General features: G+C 35.2%; 1 protein-coding gene across 1 annotated transcript in view; it reads left to right on the top strand.

Moving 5' to 3' along the window:
- VWC2L (von Willebrand factor C domain containing 2 like) overlaps positions 1-18424 on the top strand; it is a 149264-nt gene that overhangs the window by 12491 nt on the left and 118349 nt on the right. Inside the window, exon 2 of the mRNA XM_019938882.3 lies at positions 10870-10999. Within this exon, the coding sequence (XP_019794441.1) occupies positions 10870-10999 (130 nt within the window). The remainder of the gene's footprint in view (positions 1-10869; positions 11000-18424) is intronic.

Here is an 18424-nt window from a genome sequence, read left to right as displayed (position 1 = left end):
ATTAACTATCGAAAAAATGTTGCCCAATGTCATTCTTAGTCTAAACACAATCTGAGTGCAAACATTGCTACATTTTAGAGATGCAACACAGATTGCTCTCAAAACTAAAATATATATTCTTTACAAATTTAATATCTCAAATAATTCATATTGGAAATGATTATGTGATAATTTAATAAAAATAATTTATGATCAATATACTTTTTAAGAAATACACAGCCACTGAAAATGAACAAAGGGAAATTAAAAAACAAAAAAAACCACTGGTCAAGTTGAAAGCTATGATGACAATGTCAGTCATTTACCCAATGCTGCATAATTTACAAGCTTCTTCAAAATATTACGTTATTTCCTTTTTGTCTCACAAGAATCCAATGAGGAAAATTAGAGCTCTCTTAATATTATGTTATTATTAACTCCATCTTACAAATAAGAAACCCCAGTGTCAAGTGGGTTTAAATAACCTGTCCAAGGTAATACAACAGTGTTCGATGGCAGGACTTAAGCTCCAAACGTGCCTACTCTACGTTATCCAATAGCTGAATTCCATTGGGCCATTCAGCCCAGTGGAATTGGGCTGAATTCCACTGGTCCGTAGCACTAACAATTTTTATAAACAGCTACAAAGTTTTGACTGCTTCTGCTTTACTTGCACAAAAGATACACACTAAAGTCAGAAGGTTTAATCAAGAAATTACTCAAGATTTTTTCAATTACAATATTGTAATTTTCAATTACAATATTCTTTCATATTATTGCCCATAAGCCATCCCAATATTTTTTTGTGGAATAAGGTGTAAGCTATGAATTAAGCATCAAATAATGTAGTATAAAATACAGTAGGAAATTGCTATTTGGACTTAAAATGAAAATATTTTAATATTAGCAATTATAAAGCACTTTATTAATTTTTAATTACTCTATTTATAACATGGAAAAGAATATTACTAGTAAATGGAAAATGAAGAAAAGATTTGTTAAGTAATAATCTGACTGGCATTCCCAATACAAATGGATTTTTGTATAGGAGTGCCTATACCCCCCACCCCGCAGACCCTGAAAAGCCGTGAATTCAGTATCATCCATGCAAGGCTAGAAGGCTAGAGTTTATGGCCCTCTCTGTTATCACCTTCGCTCAGTGTTTCCTGTAGAATAGAACTGATCGTATTTGTCTCTTACGTGAACTTTCACATTGTAGAATTCTCACGGTGATGTATTCTCCCCCACCCACACATGACCTTATTTTAATGCTGTTGTAGATGATAGGCTTTTAACTGCTATCAACAGTCTGTCCTTCACAGTGTCAACAGGAAAGTTTTGAAGTTATGCAGTTGCTCACTTTTCCCTTGTTGCATAAATGGGTAATAAATGGAACATCCTTAGCATGGAGACATACAGGCTGTACTTGAAATATTCAGTTCCTTGTCAAAGACCTTTGTACTAAAAGCAATTGTCAATCCAGAGCATCAGTGAAGAACTAGAGACTGCTGCTTTTCTAAGCTATTTCACAGGTATAGGTGTGATATCAATACTTTATCAAAATCTTTATCTTGAATCTGCTAGCCTTTGTCTACACCTTTGGGTTCTCCTTTGAAGATCTTAGAGGCAACTAAAACATCCTTTATTTTCCTCTTTAATACACACTGATATTTCTTCTTAAGTGTGCATTTGCCTACTTAAAAAAATACATCTGTGATTGCAACTGAAGAGTGGTTTTTGCTTACCTTCTCCTTATCTATATTTTATTTTTCTCTATGCTGGTCTTCATTTTTCAGAAAAAGCTATACTTTATTGTCATAAAACTCCTTGAAAATACTCAGATTAAAAAAATGGTTCTATATACCATCAGTTTATCAGAATACGCAATATATAATTGTAGAGTTGCCTGTCCTTAAAACAAATGCCAAAATATATTTAAATAAATTTTTAGAAGAAAATATTTTAGAGAAAAAAACATTAATATAATGTCATTGTTGTGTTGCAACTATAATGATGAGTTTTAAAGAATGAGTAAACTTTCTGTACTTGATAATAATTTTAGACTGGGTATTTCATCAACTGTTTTTGCAATATTCTTGTGTTTTACATTAGCTCAGAGTAAATGCAAATGAGTAGAAGGATTAAATTTCATAATTCTGTCTTCCATTATAATAGTACCATCAGTTATTCTTATAAATAATCAATTCATTTCAAAACTTATTTTTATAGACATCTAGATTGTCACTATTGCCATTTATTGAGGGAAGGCTAGCTATGGAGTTCATCTTAGTATACCGTATATACATTATCTTGTGTATAATACACATTTAATAAAAATGCTGAATAAATAATTTTTAAAATTTATATCATTTCTGAATTTTAGTTTATTACCTACCTAGTTTACTGTATCTACATGGGCAAAGCTATGTGCACTCTTTACAATTGCTTGACTAAAATGTTTCTGTTTTCAACAAGCATGAAGTAGTTTTTGACAGATACCCTAGAAATAATATTCCAGCATATATTATCAAAATACCAACTTCTCAGAAAGAATATCTACTACTTAAACTTGTTACTCAAATGATACAATCATACACATTTGCTGACCAATGGAGGTGATTATAAAAAAAAAATCTATGCATCTGTTTTTTTATTTGCTTCAGCAGTATTGAAATTCATAAAGAAGTTCCAGCTCTATGTCCATAAATTGATTAGACTTAAAACCTCAGTGTTTCAAATATGCTCCAATCAATAGGACAAATCACTGAAGAGGTCACCACAACCCCATTAGACATACGACAATGAGGGGCATTTTAATCAGTGACACAATGGGTCTTATTTCAGATGACTGTGAATTTTGGTTAAAATCCATTGGACCCATTGATTATTAGGTGACATCTGCCACATGCAAGTTACTGGCTACAGGATTGGCAGTGGATGTTAAATACTCTTGTACTCTGTAATTTAATGTATATTTTAATGAAGTGAACAGTGAGATTTCTGACAGACATCAGCAACTTTGAAATAGAGTCTTCCAAATTTCTCAGAGTCTGAAAGTAATGAGATTTGTTCCATAAAGTGATGAAATTTATGCCATAAATTATCTCTAAGAGAAGAGTGCTTCTTAAAGCAGAATCATTTCCTTGGTAGAGATCAGATTTTAAATAGTTGTTTAATAAGAAGTTTTTGGAAAAGCAGTCTGCGCTGTGTTCTCTCTGAAAATTTTTACCTGTTATCAAAGAAATGGAGTGCCACGTGGATCAAAGGCCCACTATCACTTGGACAGAAGGAAAGCCACTGATATAGTTACTATGCTAAAACTTGGCACTTAGAATATATCCTATCAATAAAGATGCAGACATAGAGCATGAACTTGAGGACATGGGGAGGGGGAAGGGTAAGCTGGGATGAAGTGAGAGAGTGGCATGGACATATATACACTACCAAACGTAAAATAGATAGCTAGTGGGAAGCAGCCATATGGCACAGGGAGATCAGCACAGTGCTATGTGACCACCTAGAGGGGTGGGATAGGGAGGGTGGGAGGGAGACGCAAGAGGGAGGAGATATGGGAACATATGTATATGTATAACTGATTTACTTTGTTATACAGCAGAAGCTAACACACCATTGTAAAGTAATTATACTCCAATAAAGATGTTAAAAAAAAAAGAATATATCCTATCCATTTATGTATCCATCCATTCAATCTTCAACAATATTCACAGAGGACTTTCTAGGAATCAAGTTTTGTTTCTCAGAGTATTCAGCATGTGTTTTGTTGGACTTTGTACTTTAACTCATCCTTTAGGAAAAAGGACATGTCTAAAATCAGGGCAGGACAGGAATAGAAATGCAGACATAGAGAACGGACGTGTGGACACAGGGTGGGAAGAGGAGGGTGGGATGAACCCGCAGATTAGGTTTGACATCAATACACTACCATGTGTAAAATGGATAGCTAGTGGGAACCTGCTGGATAGCACAGGGAGCTCAGCTCAGTGCTCTGCGATGACCTAGATGGGTGGATGGGGTGGGGGAGGGAGGTCCAGGAGGGAGGGGATATAGGTTTACATATAGCTGATTCACTTCAATGTACAGCAGAAACTAACACAACATTGTAAAGCAACTATACTCCAATAAAAAAAAAAAATCAAGGCTTCTTTCTGAAAAATATTTTATAATATACTAAAATCATTTTGTTTAATAAGTAACCATTAGGGCTTCCCTGGTGGCGCAGTGGTTGAGAGTCCGCCTGCCAATGCAGGGGACACGGGTTCGTGCCCCGGTCTGGGAGAATCCCACATGCCGCGGAGTGGCTGGGCCCGTGAGCCATGGCCGCTGAGCCTGTGCATCTGGAGCCTGTGCTCCACAACAGGAGACGCCACAACAGTGAGAGGCCCGCGTACCACACACACACACACACAAAAAAAAGGTAATCATTAAATTTGACACACACTATAAAATGAGGCTAGATTTTCCTCAGACCCTTTAACAATACCTCTACATGTATTTTCATCTTAGTTATCATGGTGTTTTCTAGTGCAACAAAGTCTGTAATCATCAACTGCTAGTCTAGTCAGTAAAGTGCTTGAAAATTGACTTAACTGGTGATCCACATGATGGATATTCAAGGAATTTCAAATTACCTATAGAAAGTAAGTTTATTATTCATTGCCATAATGCCGAAAGCCAAATATTTATTTCATGACTCATAATCAGAAACCTTTCCCCCTCAAAGTGCCCTTTACAACATTTAAGTAAAATGCAAACATCTTATTGAATCACAATCCTGTCCATGTATGATAAACACAGGTGAAACTGCCCAGAGGTATGGTTTAACAAATAAGAAAATACAGAATATGCATAATTAATTACGTATATGTTAACAAAGGTTTCTTGAGTATCTATTATGTACTAAGATATCTTCTTGGTGCCAAGAATACAGCCAAGAACAGTACACTGTAAGGAGCTTATACATTATGGGGAAGGCAGATAAAAATAAACAAATAGAAGCAAATCAATAAGGTAATTTCATAAACTGACGAGAGCACTGAATGGTCAATGTGTTGGAGAAAGATGACGGAGGAATAGTCGTGTAAGAGCTCCCCGGAGAGAGGGCATTTGAGTTGACACCTAAATGATGAGACTTCAAGAAAAGAAAATAGGTTTGTTGCCTTTCTTTTCTTTTCTGAGTGATTTATAATGGTCATTTTAACCATTCACAATTACTCTTTATCTAGAGGCTTCTAATAAGAATTTTTCTTCAGTGTGTTTCTGACATGATTAATTCTATTAGTCCACAAATCTCACCACCAAACCAAGTCCTATAAAACTTTATTGCAACCACCTCTGCAATCATATACTACTTTGAATAAGATAAATAACCTGAATGTTCTTTTAAATACAGTTGTGTGCTTCCAATTTTATATTTTTTGAATTATTTTTCAGAAAGCCATCACTAGCTAAGTATGCAAGTGAATTATAATAATAATGTTATATTTCTTACATATTTTATGTGCTTCCCAGTAACTCTGTGAGGCCAGTAATATTGTTATTCTTTTGTTTTATAAATAAGAAACTAATGCACAGAAAGGCTATGTAATTTTCCCAAGATTCACAACTAAAGCATCTGAGATTCGAACTCAAGTCCTAAGGCTATAGAGAACTTGCTTTTAACCATGATACCACAGCCACTGAAACGAAGCCAACAAAATGAAAATTTTTTTTCGGTTTTTCCTAATTTAAAATTCCTTAACTTGTAAGAGTGTTGTTATCTTAAACCTTACCAAATTAAACTAGTAAGCTGAACACTGCCATGTCCCTTGTCACTTTGAGGTTTGAATTTGTATAACAAACCTTACAGACTGTGGCCATTTCCTCCCAGGCACCCTACATGCAAAATGCCAGTAACAGCCGTCACATAAATAACAATGCCACGAGGTATTACAGTGTGGACCAAACGTCCAGCCTCTCCTCAGGTATGGATAAGTAAGTCTCATTGTATTCAGAGTACAAGGGTGTATTTTCTATAAACATCTGGAAACTTCCTTGCAACCAGTCTCCAATAACACGTTCTAATAATCCCATGTTAACACTTGATGACCCCATTAGATTACAAATTCTCACAAAGAACATATTTGATTGTTTTTCTGGAGTTATTCAGTCACTCTGCTAATCTAAGTTACTAGTTCTCAGTAACTTTAAATTGCGGAGCATTCTACTGTTTCCTGGGTTCTGGAATTCCAATTCTCCTAGAATTCTCAAAAGTCACAGTCAGTGGCATTGGGATTTCAGCTTCAAGGTCTTCAGAAGTGAACCACAGTTTAAAGGATGTGTGCTGCCATGTTTCCATTCTAATACCAAGGAGGAGGATTTGAATTCTAGTCACCTAAACCAATATTTTAGAAAGAGCCCCATTTTATTCTATTAATTTTAAAATAAATATGTATCTAGCAGGAAACCCCCTGAACTTTAGGAACAGCTGGGACAGCATTTGGATTTGCCATGCAGATATATTCAGTGACAGTGAGAACTACAGATAAAAGTCGTGGTTTCTGCTTAAACAGAGTCCCACGTTAGATATTCAAAAACCACTAAGCTAATGACATACAGATTCATAACAGACATATAATATTCAGATCACCTTATACAAACGTTAACAAATAATTATGTGTTAACGTTTGTATTAACATGAATAACTTCTTAACAAATTTGTTAACAAATAATTTGTTAATTGTTAACAAATAATTAAAAAGTAATTTTAATTATTTGTTAATGTTCGTATATATATTGAATGTTACTTTATTTTTCAAAGCTTTCACTGAAATAAAAGGCTCTGTGAGATTTCTCAAAAAAAGATTTTCCAGGTATAAATTTTAGGATGGTGTCATTTAATCATCTTACTGACCAGATCTCTAACTGACAAAAGCCATGTACTGGTCATACTTTCACATGTTCTTCTAAAAAAAAATAGCTAGTAAGAATAATTTTTTCTCAAGTACTTGTTCCAGTGTTCTCTGTTGCTCTAAGGATAGCTTTATTGTTTAATCTTTGGTTTTACAGGCCATATTTTCAGATTTAATCTATAGTTATCACATTGAAGAGCCTGATAAAAGGAAATTTGTAACCAGCTCAGTACTTAAGATGTAAAGATTTATTCAAAGCATCAAACCTTTCAGAGTTTTATGCTGTAAGGTGGGAAGGGTTTTTACGGTAATGTAAATAAATGTGAAGGATTTTTACAGTAATGTTCATGTCAAAGTAGCACACTGCTCACCCCTAGGAACTTCTGGCTGTATAAGCAACACCTTTTTAGAAGCACGGTGGGAAGCTGGGGTGGCAGAGGAAGTCAAGCGAGGCAAGAAAACAATGATGTGCAAACTGGCCAGTTTCTGAAAGGAAAGAGACTTGGCGAGGCTGGAGCGGACGGAGTGGGCTTTAGTGTGAGGTCAGTAGATTAAATCTGATAGAGTGTATGGAGGGGCGGAGGCAGGCACACAGAGGCTTGAGATGAGAAGAAATAGGCTGTAACAGAGGCGTTCTTTCTAAAAACAACTGAATGATAACAAAAGAGGAATTAACATGTTTCTGACACGAGATTCTGGGCCAGGAAGAGAGAGACTGGTATACGAATAAAGCCAGGTTCAGGGAAGGACTGATTCGAAGTTGCCAATGGCAAGGGTGATAGTCTAATTTTTCTAATTTATGTTTCTCACTACTCAAAATCCCTTTTAAAAATCTGGCATCCTTTTATCACTAAGCCTTATAGTCTTAGGTCTTTCTCAGAGTATTTCTCAGGACTCCAGTGTATACACATCCAGCCTCCACTGATTTTCAGGCAGAGGCTCTGGAGTCTTTACTAGATTATTATCTGTTATTGCTTCTCCCAGATAACTACCATGAGTGTAGCTACCAGGTTACAAGACTTGAAGGTGCCCAAGTCCCCAAGAACATGAGCCTCGTGGCAACCTAACTTCAGCCTATTACAATTTTCTACGAACTCACATTTTCAAAAAGTTTAAAAGCTCTACAGCTCCAACGAGAGAGAGGCATGGACATATATACACTACCAAACATAAGGTAGATAGCTAGTGGGAAGCAGCCACATAGCACAGGGATATCAGCTCAGTGCTTTGTGACCGCCTGGGGGGGTGGGATAGGGAGGGTGGGAGGGAGGGAGACGCAAGAGGGAAGAGATATGGGAACATATGTATATGTATAACTGATTCACTTTGTTATAAAGCAGAAAATAACACACCATTGTAAAGCAACTATACCCCAATAAAGATGTTAAAAAAATTTTTTTAAAAAAGCTCTACAGCTCCATAATAATCTATGCACTAACTAACCCAGTTAGTGAAATTCTCTTTAACAGGAAGTATCTATCCTCTATAAATCAATCATTCAGCTGCTAATGGTTATTCCTATGGATCTGGTCTGCCTGAAGAAGTGTACAACACATTGGACAATAAACTACTCAGATGGGAGTGCATAGAATAGCCATGCTTGCCATCACGTGGCAGTACCATATAGCAGTTAGGATGCCTAGATTCAAATCCTGCCCTTTCTCCTACTGCCTACAGGACCTGGGAAAGCTATTGAACCTCTCTCAGACTATTTCCTTCTCTGTGAGATGGAGGTAATAACAAATCTTCTTTCATAGGGTTATTATGAAAAATAAGTAAGTTGATATAAGGAAATTGCTCTAGCATGATACCCAGTAGTTAATAATGTTCAAAAACATTGTCTGAGTCAGAATGGTGTTCTTCCTCAGTCTGTGATGGGAATCTAATTATCCAACTCTTTCTCAAGGACCACAGTTACTCTGAGGTAGACATTTTGCATTGGAAAATCTAGGGGCTCTTTGGGATTTTTAGTGCCAAAATCAGTCCACTGGAGTTGCATAGATCAGCCCCTCCTTCAGCTAGAAGGGAAACAGCAAGAACAATCCCAACTGTGGAAGAGCAAGGTACAGAAACAATATTAGCCACTCCCTTTTTCTCTCATGTTAGCAATAAATGCAGGCCAAGTCCTTGCTGTACTTCAGAAGGCTGTGCAAAAATACTTTGCGACTAATCAAGAACAGGGAGACACCTCTGACAATTCTGCTTGGGAATTTAAGATATCACATTGGGACTTCAAAATAAGAGGCAGTATAGCAGCTAGAATATCCATCTCTCACGCTGTTTCCTCACTTAAAATCCCCTTCGTCAAATAATGTGTTGTGGTAACAAAGCCTTTTCCTTAATTTACTGAGGTTTTCAGTGGAGGGAGCTTCAGGAAACTTCCCGCCCTTGGGATGATCCAGTAGATTTTTCTGGAATACTTAACACAACTCAACCACATGGTAAAGAGCTTAACTGTACTCGTCAATAAACTTACTGACCATGCTAAGAAATTGCAATATTTCTTCCACAGATTCTATGGCTAATTCTCTTGTTTCTACTAAATTTGAAAGTAAAATAGTTCATTGAAAGCTAGACCATCATTCTTCAAGCAGAAAGCAAAGAGAAAATTAATTTAAAAATAATTAGTTTGAAAGGCTTCCACTCTCACAGACCACCTGAGTCAAGAAACATTGGTATTACCCAAACTGTCAAGCTCATGAAGAAACAAGAGCTGGCAGGCATTATGGACAGTAGTCACTGAGATAAAGGCTGTGGACTTTAATTAACACAATTTTGAAGTGAGGCACTGTGGCACAGAATTGGAGACAGAATTTTCCAGGAACAAATGGCTTGCTTTGAGAAGTATAAACCTGTATAACTTCTGAGACCTCTAAGTTCTCATTCCAGAATTCTCAATTTCTGTTTTATGAGAAGGGAAACCTAGAAAGTATAAAGGATGAGATAGTCACAGAGTGGCCACTGCTTTAGATTATTTGTGGTATAGAAAGTTTCTAGAAAGGAAACACAAAACCCCAAACTCATTCTTGGTTGGTAAGTACTGTGAAGACAAAAATTTTCTGCTTTTTAATTTTTTTCTCTAAACTAATCACTGTTCAATTCCATTTTTAGAGTGTCTCTTAAATAGTGACTTTTTTTTTTTCTGCGGTACGCGGGCCTCTCACTGTTGTGGCCTCTCCCGTTGCGGAGCACAGGCTCTGGACACGCAGGCTCAGCGGCCATGGCTCACGGGCCCAGCCGCTCCGTGGCATGTGGGATCTTCCCGGACCGGGGCACGAACCCGTGCCCCCTGCATCAGCAGGCGGACTCTCAAACCACTGCGCCACCAGGGAAGCCCAACAGTGACTTTTTAAGTCAATCAATTTTAGTCCATTCATAAAAGCAAGGAGGCAAGATGAAAGGTATTCACTAAATCTTTCAAGAGGCAGTACCTGGATGTTTGGATCCCAAATGCAATGTCCTCTAAAATTCACATTGGAAAAAAACGCCCTTTAGAGTCTAGGTTAGCTTGAAAAGGAGTTTCTACCAAGGGTACGGATCTCCATTTACTATTTTCTTGTTTCTCAGTAATCCTTTTCTTTCTTAGGAAATAAAATGAAAAATGGCAAAAACTTATTTCACATGCTCCAGTGTCATTCCTGTTTACCAGAGGAAGGCAGAGCAATAAGTGCATCTGGAAACCAAACCAGGAGGTGACATATTTGTTGTCCAAACCTTCCTTTGAAAAGTAGGAACATAAGACATAAGAAAAGTCATACATGAGCACTCTGGTTGCTCACGGCAACCTGAGCTGCACATGGCAACCCACCTTTGCTTGGATGTCCAGGTGGCCTTCCATGGGGGAAGAGTGATCATACACATGGTAAATGGAGTTGATACAGTAAAGCCAGTATAAACACTGATGTTTTGTCTTCTGACAGCATATGAATGTGCAAGCATTAAGTTATAGGAGAAAAGGGGCTAATTTTAGATTTGTTCCTAGCCCTCTCCATGTGAATGGTGTCGCTGTGAGCCCAGCAATGAAGTTCACTGTGTTGTAGCAGACTGCGCAGTTCCTGAGTGTGTCAACCCAGTCTATGAACCAGAACAATGTTGTCCTGTCTGCAAAAATGGTAAGACCGTACTGCATTAGCTTTCAAAGAGGGGTTAGTGCAAAATACAGATATTCCACCACTGCACACCATTCAATGCAAAAGCCCTCTAAGATCTGCCTGTGGTTTTTCAATGTGGGCATGGCCAGTTAATATTTCTATCCCATCTTAAAGTGAAAATAAGCCAGCACTGGGTGAGTCATGAAGCTTTCCATCTGGAGAATTAAAGCTCTTATAAGCTGACTTTGTTGTGGTCCCTATTATTTATTGTCGATCTATACGGAGAATTTTGGAAAGAACGCAGTACCATCTTTTTATAGTGACTGAATTTCCTCTCTTCTGGAGGCTATGAAGCTGTTCCTAGTGCATAAGCCAGGATAGAGAGTAGGATAAATGCCAGGTATTTTGCTTTGGGCATAGATAAGACCTTAGGCTCAAAGTTATCAAAGAATTACAGAATTCAATTACTCATACACTTAAGTAGAAGTAAGGAAGACTAGAAAGTTTAGGGCTTTTATTCTAGGTTTTTATTACAATGGAAACCTGCTCTCAGAGTAATAGCTATAGAGGGGAACTTGGCTTATAAGTTTATGGGTTCCTTTTGGCCCTCATAGGATGGAGAGGTTGAAATGACTATGGCATGCCAATCACCCAAAATCCAGGTGAGGCTGCAGAGAAGACAATGCAATGCCATTAACCCAGGACAGCAAAGTCAAAATCACACTCTTGCTACTGATCATATACCAACCAAAAAATAAAGCTTCACTGTGTAACATTCCACAGATGTCCCCACTTGGCATTAATATATGCTTGAAAAAGTAGTTCTAGCTCTTAATTAAGCTGAGGTCACCGTAATGCTGAATCCCTATGCCCTTCCTTGAATTAGCAGCTCTCATCTTCTCTATTACACATTTTTTTGGTCCAGAATTTGGCATTATGTGAGATCACCTACTAATCTTTTTCTCTTGCAGAATTATAATTAGTGAAAAGAGGTATTTAGGTTATTCAGCCAAAGAAAAAACACAAGCAACTGATTGTTTTTATAATACTTGTAGTGTTTTGGTATCTTCTCAAATGACTTATAAAGAACTCTTATGACATTTCTTCAGGCACAGTTTCTATTATTTCTGATTGTGTAAACCTCTTGAGTCTAATATTACTGCACACCTGGCTTCTCTTTCTCTTCTTATCCCTCTCATCCAACTGACGTGTGTCATAGTGAGCATCTCTCTGACTTAGAAGGTGGAGATAAATATCCTGAAGTTCAAGCCGATCTAATATATGCAAAGGTATCAAATTTAAGACTTTATATTCTTAAAAGGATATTGAAGAAACTGGAAAAGATACAGGGAAGAAAAATAAGATGATTTAATGGTTGAAAAACAGGACCTATTAGGACAGACTGAAGGCGTTTGCATAATTTGTCCTGGAAAAGAGAAGGCTCCAGGGAGACCTAACTGTCATCAAGTATATGAATGGTTAGTCTAAAGTAGAAGAGCACCTGTTATTTTTCATTTTCTCCAAGGACAGAAGGAAGAAAAAATCAGCTACCTAATCAATCTTTAAAAATAGGATTGACAAGTCTTTGACTAAAGACCGTTTTTTTCTAGAAACAACTGTCTAAACAGGTCCTTGAGGATCTTGTCTTCCCTGGAAGGCCCTGGTTGGCTATGTTACACATTTAGGGTAAACAAAACTATACTGAAAGTTAAAAACTCATCTGGACATGCTCAGAATACTCAGAGAATTAAAGCATGTTAGACTGTATATTTAGAATACAGGTTTTACACATGCATCTGCCACGTCATACTAGGTACTGACCACCCAAACCAACAGTATATCCAGAGTTGATGTCTATGTCAAATGTTAAATCAGCCACTACAAACTAGTTACACTGAATTTTATGTCACCCAAGATTATCCTATTTCTGTCACATGCCACCGTAGAAATCTGTCCTAGAATGAAACTCTCTTTGTACAAAAATATATAATGAATGAACTTTAATTGTTTGATTAATTAGGTAATTAATTAGTAACCCATTCGTATTCCTGAAAAACATATGTTGAGAGAACAAAATATATTAGTTAGGTTTTCCAATTTTTTGTTCATGAAGCACTACAAAACAACCACTTCTGTTCCCTTTTGCCATTTCCAAGCAAACTTTTTTCTTTTTTAAATAAGGAAAATGAACCTGAATTAAGGCTTCCCTGGTGGCGCAGTGGTTGAGACTCCGCCTGCCGATGCAGGGGACGCGGGTTCGTGCCCGGGTCTGGGAAGATCCCACATGCCGCGGAGCGGCTGGGCCCGTGAGCCATGGCCGCTGAGCCTGCGCGTCCGGAGCCTGTGCTCCGCGGCGGGAGAGGCCACAACGGTGAGAGGCCCGCGTACCGCAGAAAAAAAAAAAAAAAAATTAACCTGAATTAAAATTAGCCCAAAGACTAATTCTGAATGTAATATAACATTATGACATGTTACCTTTTTTATTATTAAATGCCACTAATTAGTCACTTATGCCCCAAAAGTAAAGTATAATCATTGTCAAAGAAGAGCATATTGAGGACTGCTAGAGAATCCTTATGACCACGTACCAGTATTTTTGAGTGAGCAGACTGAGCCCCAATGCTTGCTGACTCTTTCTTAGTTCAGAAAATAGAAACAGATGACCCATGTGCAGAAGAGCCAGGTGGGAAATAGAGGTTTACTCTGACAGAATATAACTAGAACAATTTCTTAAATTTCCAACACATGATAAGACTATCTTATTCTAAATGACAAGATTCATTGGCCCATATAAACTATTTTTAAAGCATTGTACTATTTTCTTAGATTTTGAAAAAAAAAAACAAGAAGATAAACATCTACCCTCAGGATTCAAGGTAGAGGCAATAGATCCTAATTTGTAAACAGTTCTATAATATTTTCTATATTTTCTTAAATCTTCATAAATGTTGAAAAAATTTAGTTTGCACAAATGCGGACTCTCTTGGCCGCCAAACTCTTTCTTCATACTAAGATTGATTTTTCCGCCTTCCTGAATTACAACTTGCCAAGAGCAAGAGACATTAAAGATATAAAATGAAAGTTTAAAGCAATAGAATCTACCACAAACAGTATTCAGCTAATATCAAAATCTTTGTTCTCAGATTAGAGCAAGAAAAAAAAAAGGAAGTACAATGATATATATGTAGGTATATGAAGTTTTCCCAGAAAACAGTAGTTTACCAATAAAAATGTAACAATTGCTCTTACAAATAAGTATTTTTAATATTATAAAGTGCAAGGTAATCTGATCCCTAGATAGATAATGATAGCCTCTTTATTCTCCATAATATAATTTGTAAGAATAAATATAAAGACATACTTCTAAAATTTTTCTCTAATGATGTAAAAAAAAAGAAAGAAGTTTTAATTTCTTGGTCTCAAGAATTTCTTGGTCGCAAGAATTTCCAGTGGTTATCAATAAATATAGCCATTAAAAATACTCCATTCTTATTAAAGTTAGTTTAGCACCAAGAAAAGTCTATTAATTTAGTCTGAATAAAATACAATAGAAACGTTAAGGAAAGATGTGAATGGCTGGGCATACACAAAACAGGAGGAGAAGAAGGAAAGTAATTTTTTATTTGGGGAGGATTATGTGATTGATATAGGAACTTATTGTTTTAAACAATTTTATTAAGCATCTGCTTCTTCCTTCTCTATATATCTTCATGAGCTAGCAATCCAAATGCCTTCCTGAAAGATCTAACATTTCTAGATTGCTTTTCTTCCTCCAAGATTGTGTTACTTTGGCCTGTCTTTCAGCTCCAGTCCTTTCCATGGGAATTAATATTCTTTATGGGTTTTTTTTTTGTTTTTATAATATGAAAAATAGGTTAGCACAGCACCTACTTAAAGAAAATATTTCTATTTTGGAGTGTCATGTAAATATTTTAAATATTCGGTAACTGACCATTCATTTAACTAGTGAAGTATTTGATCATTAGATCATCCAAATGACTAACTGCATTTTTTTTTTACATTTCATCTGTCAGTATGTCAGTGAGTTCTCTGTTTTCATTGGAATATATAGTCAGTCATTATTCATGGTTCAGAAAAAAAGTCACTTCATGAAAAATTGAAATAGAGAGGAACCACCCACAAAATCGTCCATGCACATTAAATGAGGAGTTTTCATATCCTTTTCAACTAAACTGAAGTTGTCATAACCCCTGTTCAAATATTTAATTTCATATCCCTTACTCTCTTCCAGTTTATTAGTGATACAAATAAAGAAGGAAATAGATTAGCCAAAAGGTAAATGGAAAGAAGACAGCAAAGGGATGGGAAGTGCACAAATAAGAGAGAGGACTTTAGAGCCATCCAACGCCTTCTAAAGATGCTTGGGTAAAACGCTGCTTTGTGTTGACACATATAATATACAAAGAGCCCCTTGAAATAAATAAGAGAGAAAAATAATTCCATAGGGAAGAAAATAGGCAAAGGGTATACAAAGAAAATTCAGAGAAGAAAACCAAATGTCTAATAAATATATGAAAATACGCTTAACCTCACAAGGGATCAGGGTGATAGAAATTAAAACAATAAGATACTAATATTGCATTGATAATAATTTGAGATTGATGATACCTCAAATCAGCAAAGATACTAAGAGTTGAGAAAATGTTGGAACAACTTTTAAGAAATTTGAAGTCAGCAGTTCTACTTTTTGTACTTTGTCCCACATTCATGAACTAAATTTCCACTGCATTTTAAGAGCATAAAGGTCAGAGAAATGTAATAGTACTTCAATGGAGTAGTGAAAATATATTGCAGCCTTTAAAAAGATCCTAACATTTTTCACTGCTGTGTAAAATAAGCAAGGAGTGTATAGTAGACTACAAATAGTTTATACATAATATAGTAATGTGTTCTATATATAATTTGTACATTTTAAGTGATATATAAGACATTTTTATTTTTAACTGATATATAATTTCAAATAGATAGATATTACATTTATATGTACATAGGAAAAGAGCCAAGTGTGGATACACAATAGAATATTAACAATGATTCAATGATTACTTTTAGGGAATAAAAGTGTGAAGGTAAAAGTAGGGGAGACAAGAGTTAATCTCTTTAAAATATTAAATCTTTACAGATTGATAATAAAAACAGCAGAAAAGTACAAACAGGCAGTTCGCAAACAAAATACAAATGTTCAAAAAATATAAAAATTATTCAACCTCACTAACAAATTTGCTTTTTATTTTTTAAACCCTCCTTTATTATGTTTGTATGTAGCATAGGGAAAGTTCTGTAAGAATACACGCCAAATTTTTAACAGTTATCCAGTGATCAGAAGAGTAATTAAAGAGGAGAAGTGAGAAGGTAGAAGCAGAGAACTTTGACTTCTTATTTCATGGGCCTCTTTACTGATTGAATTTTCAAGAATCTATTTTTTATAAGGTAAAAGGTTTTACCTTTTAAGAAAAGATAATTCTAATGTCATTTTAACTCTTCCAGAGGAGAGACAAGAACAGTTTCTTTCTGAAGTACAATACTGATACAAACCAAAGATTACAAACTAAGAAAAAGTAATGGGGATCTATTAAAATACAAAATCCCCAATCATATATTATATCACCCAATGGGTCTAGGGCAGCATTCTTCAATCAATCACATGAACCCTTCTGCCAGAAAATATATGATAATTATACTAAGGAGATGGAATAAATATAGAGTCTCCCATCATCTCAGGTCAGGTTTTAATCTCAGCTGAGTTTTGGTATCAAAATTGTAAAAAGACATTGGGTTTTCAGAGACTGTGGGAAAGGGATTGTATATTTGTGTTAGCAAACAGAATTTAGCAGTAGGTTAAAATAATTGTGCATTCTGACAAAGTGGAGTTTACGAAGATAGTTCAAAATTAGGAACTCTATATTAATATAATTTATCCTATTACTAAATTCAAGAGAAAATCATATTATTTCTATCTAAATATACACACACATATATAAAGATGACTAAAACTCTTGATAAAATAAGACTAAGTGGATATAAAATATATTGACCTCAGCCCCAAAAGACAGAATTATGCTTAATAGGTACACATTAAAGGCATTCTTGATAAAGTCAGGAACAAGACAAGGCTGTCCACTACTATTCAAAATGTCAGATTGTAGATATGAACTAGCTAGTATAATTAGAAAAGAAAGAATTCAGAGGACAAAAATTGGGAGCCAAAACTACTACCATTTGCATATTATATGAGAGTATACTTGAAAAACCCAAGACTATAGACTAAAAACTGCTATAACAAAAATTTAGAAATATAGCAGGGTACAAAATGAGAATACAGAGCTCTCTCTCTCTCTCTCTCTATATATATATATATATACATATATATATGTATAGGTACGTATATTATGAAAGTAAAATTGTGGCATTGGTACATGATGCAGAGATATCAATGGAATATAAGAAACTTCACAAACAAACCTAACATACATATGAAAATTGATACATGATAGATAAAATAGCATTTCAAATCAATGGGGGAAAGTTAATTTGTAGAAGAAATGGTGTTGGGACAACTGGATAGTTGTCTGAAAAAAATAATTTTAAAGTCCTACATTATTTCACAATTCAAGAAAACTTTCAATTCAACAAAGATTTAAATATAAGCTATTTTCCCAAACAGTACAAAAAGAAAACCTAGACATTTGATTTTTAATCCTGAAGTGGCTAGATTTTAAAAGCAAACAAAAAAATATCCACAAAGCAAACAAAACACCACTGTAAACAAATAAAAAACTAAGGGAAAAATCATCTTATATCACAAAGGGTTAATGTCTCTCATAGATAAAGATCTCTTTGAAACTAATAAGGAAAAAGATCAACAACTCAATCTTAGAAATGGGCAAAGAACTTCAAAAGTTATTCCACAAGAAACAAAATTTCCTAAAACATACAAGAAATTGCTAAAAGGAAAATGCAAATTAAAATTTGATGCCAGTTTTTTCCTTATGGATTGGCCAAATATCCTATAATTTAATAACCTACTTTGTTGTTGATACCTGTGGTAAAACAGGCAGTCTTTCACATCACTGGTGAATGTATGAATTGGTACAATCCCCATGGAAGCAAATTGGACAATATATGTCAAAATTAAAGTACATATATCTTTTATCTCAGCAATTCCACTTCTATTTACAGATGTGTGAAATGCCAAATAATGTCGTTCATCTTCTATGTTGTACTTCAGATTTACTACTAATAAAGAATAATCAGAAAATTTGTAAAAAATAACTATAAATTTAAATTTCCTTTTAACATGCTATTAGTTGATAGTCAAAAAAGAGATAATTTCTTTCTTTAAATACTCAAATATTTTTATTGATTTATAATTTTATTAGCTTCTATTTACCTTTATGTTTTTCCTCTCATATAATACATTTTAAA

This window comes from Tursiops truncatus, chromosome 7 (genome assembly GCF_011762595.2).
Source record: "Tursiops truncatus isolate mTurTru1 chromosome 7, mTurTru1.mat.Y, whole genome shotgun sequence".
In the NCBI taxonomy this organism is placed as follows: Eukaryota; Metazoa; Chordata; class Mammalia; order Artiodactyla; family Delphinidae; genus Tursiops; species Tursiops truncatus.
This window is presented reverse-complemented; position numbering and strand designations above follow the sequence as displayed.